Raw genomic sequence first — 2617 nt, forward strand, 5'->3', positions numbered from 1 at the left:
TTTTTTTTTTCTTTATTATCTCAAGATAGCACTTCAAACCCATTAGAATAACTAAAAATCAAAAACATTGATGCCAAATTTTGGTAAGTACGTGAAGCAACCAGAACATTTTTCATTGTTAGCAAAAGTGTAAAATCATAAAACCACTTTGTAGAACTGTTAAGCGCTTTCTTATAATGTTAAATGTATATTTACTCTGTTATCCAATGATTACACTCCCAGGAATTTTCTCAAAAGCAATGAAAACATATGTCCAGAAAAATATCTTCACAATAATGTTCATAGCAATGTTATTCATAATGTCTCAAACTGGAGGGAACCCAAATGCCCATACAGTTAAATAGATAAATTATGGTGCATCCATACAATGGCATACTACTCGGTAATAAAAGATAACATACTACTGATAACATGCAACAATGTAAATGGATCTCGAAGTGTTAAATTGAGCAACATAATCCAAGCACAGAAATGAACAATTATATGATTCTTTTGATTGGGAAGTTTTATCCATGGAGATAGAAATTAGAATAGCAGCTGCCTGTAGGGATTGGGATAGGCTTGGATAGAAGCTTAAAGAAAGTTTTTGCAGTAATGGAAGTATACTACATCTTGTTTGGGATATTGAATAAACAGATGCATATATTTGTCAAAGTCATTGAATCTTATATTTAAGATCTGTGCATCTCACTGTGTAAAAACTTTATTTCAACTTTAAAAAATTAAAAGGAAGCAATAATTTAGCAGATGTTCGAAAATGTCTGAGACAAGTACTAGCCCTAGATGTATTTGTAACTCTCCTAGGGACTTTCCCTATATAGAATAAAAGCTTTTTTTAAACTATGTATTGCATTTATATGGTTTAAGAAACAAAAGGATTCAAACAAACCCAGTGGACAAAGGGAACAGTAAAAATTCTCATTTCTGTCTGTTTCTCATCTTCCCAGTTTTCCTACCCCATAGGCAATTACTACTCTCAGTTTCTTATGAATTCTTCTCCATACTCTTTATGCAAAAACAAATGCCCTAAATTTTTATTAGGGTGATAGAGTCCAAGATGACATGGTGTTTAAAATTAAATATCCTGTTGATAGTCCTGTAGCATTAGCACTCTTGGAAAAGTGAACGTTAGAGCCGGAGGTTCTGTTTGACCAGGTCTTCACCCAAACAGGGATCGTCATGACTTTTTAAAGCACAGTTTCCAGAGGATTTTCACACACTGTCAGACCTTCTTGGGTAGTCAAGTTAGAAATACTCTTTTTGGCTAGGATTCTTGCTATTTCTAACCGCTGAAGCCATCGTTTCTCTTTAAAAGCACTGTAAGAAAACAAGACAATTTACAAGGAGGGCCAATCTTGTCCCATATATAGTCAAAATGATGGAAGTTTTTAGGTTGATTTCATAGCTGTAGCTAGTTTATCTTGTCACATAAGGTAGAATGTAAAATAGGAAAGAGGAATCTTTCTAAAACCAGTGAGGCTGTAGGAATGGCATTTTCATAAGGTAGTACATACTAGAAGCTTAGAACCCATAACTAGAAACAGAAAACCACTCAATGTCATATAGAATTCTCGGGGTTGACACTTTTTCTATTTGTTCCTCCTAGGCATCCCTGTACATAACATATTCCCTGACCTATTCTACCTTCTGCTGCTGCTTCTCCACCACAAATGCACTTGTTTCTTTTTTTTTTTTATTGGTAAGATATTAAATATTTTGACAGACTTTAACTGAAATGCAATGAAACTTAATATTTTACGATAGCTATAAGGATAGCAAAGTCCCCGTGTCTTTATTTGTAAATTTGGATGTGATTACTCCTACTTTGTGGGAATGCAAATGTGATTTACTATAGAGAGGTTTTGCTTTTACTTGAATATTGGGGCCTTCCAAGATTCTATCCTTGGTCCTCCGGTTTTTCTTTTTGCACGCTCATTCTGGGAGGCCTCATTTACCAATTACCCATATCCATGACTTCTAAATGCTGACCTTTCATAAAAGTGCATGTCTCTAATTAGCAAAAAAAGCATTTGGTAATTGGATATCCCACAGACACTTCCAATTTACATGTCTTTTATCTTCCTCCTAAACCTGTCCCGCTTCAGAATCCTTGCTCTAACAGCACTTTTGCCATCCTCACCATCTCCAAAGGTAGAAATAAACTCAGTTCCTCCTTATCTATCCATTCCTATACCAACTTAGTGCCAAATTTTGTAGATTATGTTGCCGTTTTCCTCTTCCCTAACAAATTCTGTTCTGGTCCAGGTCTTTGTTGCCTCTCGTTTCTCTTATAGAAAAGTCTCCTAACTCTATTGTAGTCCTTTCATACCTTCAATATTAGCACCTTCTAGTGACTCCTCCACATAACTGAGGAAGAGTTGCCTTCGAAAATAAAAAAAAACAGATTGTGTAACTTGCCTGATGAAAAAGAACTTCTGTGAGCTCCTACCTACTTCTTATCCCATGGAAGGGGAATAAGCAGTAACCTCTTTGATGTCAGAAACATGGCAGAGTGAAAGACATTCCCAGATCTCCCCTCTTGAAACAACAACACGCCAAACATCTAAAACTCAACAAAAAACACCCAAACTGCACACCAGCACATCTGAGCGTGAGA

At 35.7% G+C, this 2617-nt stretch overlaps 1 protein-coding gene across 2 annotated transcripts in view; it reads right to left on the reverse strand.

Annotated features, from left to right (window-relative positions):
* Positions 1–1142: 1142 nt before the first annotated feature.
* ANKUB1 (ankyrin repeat and ubiquitin domain containing 1) overlaps positions 1143–2617 on the reverse strand; it is a 39204-nt gene continuing 37729 nt past the window's right edge. For both annotated transcript variants that reach the window (XM_023519991.1, XM_011374224.2), the window contains exon 6: positions 1143–1317. In XM_023519991.1, coding sequence (XP_023375759.1) covers positions 1188–1317 — 130 coding nt within the window. In that variant the 3' untranslated portion in view covers positions 1143–1187. The remainder of the gene's footprint in view (positions 1318–2617) is intronic.

The sequence above is a fragment of the Pteropus vampyrus genome, unplaced genomic scaffold (genome assembly GCF_000151845.1).
Source record: "Pteropus vampyrus isolate Shadow unplaced genomic scaffold, Pvam_2.0 Scaffold242, whole genome shotgun sequence".
Classification (NCBI taxonomy): domain Eukaryota; kingdom Metazoa; phylum Chordata; class Mammalia; order Chiroptera; family Pteropodidae; genus Pteropus; species Pteropus vampyrus.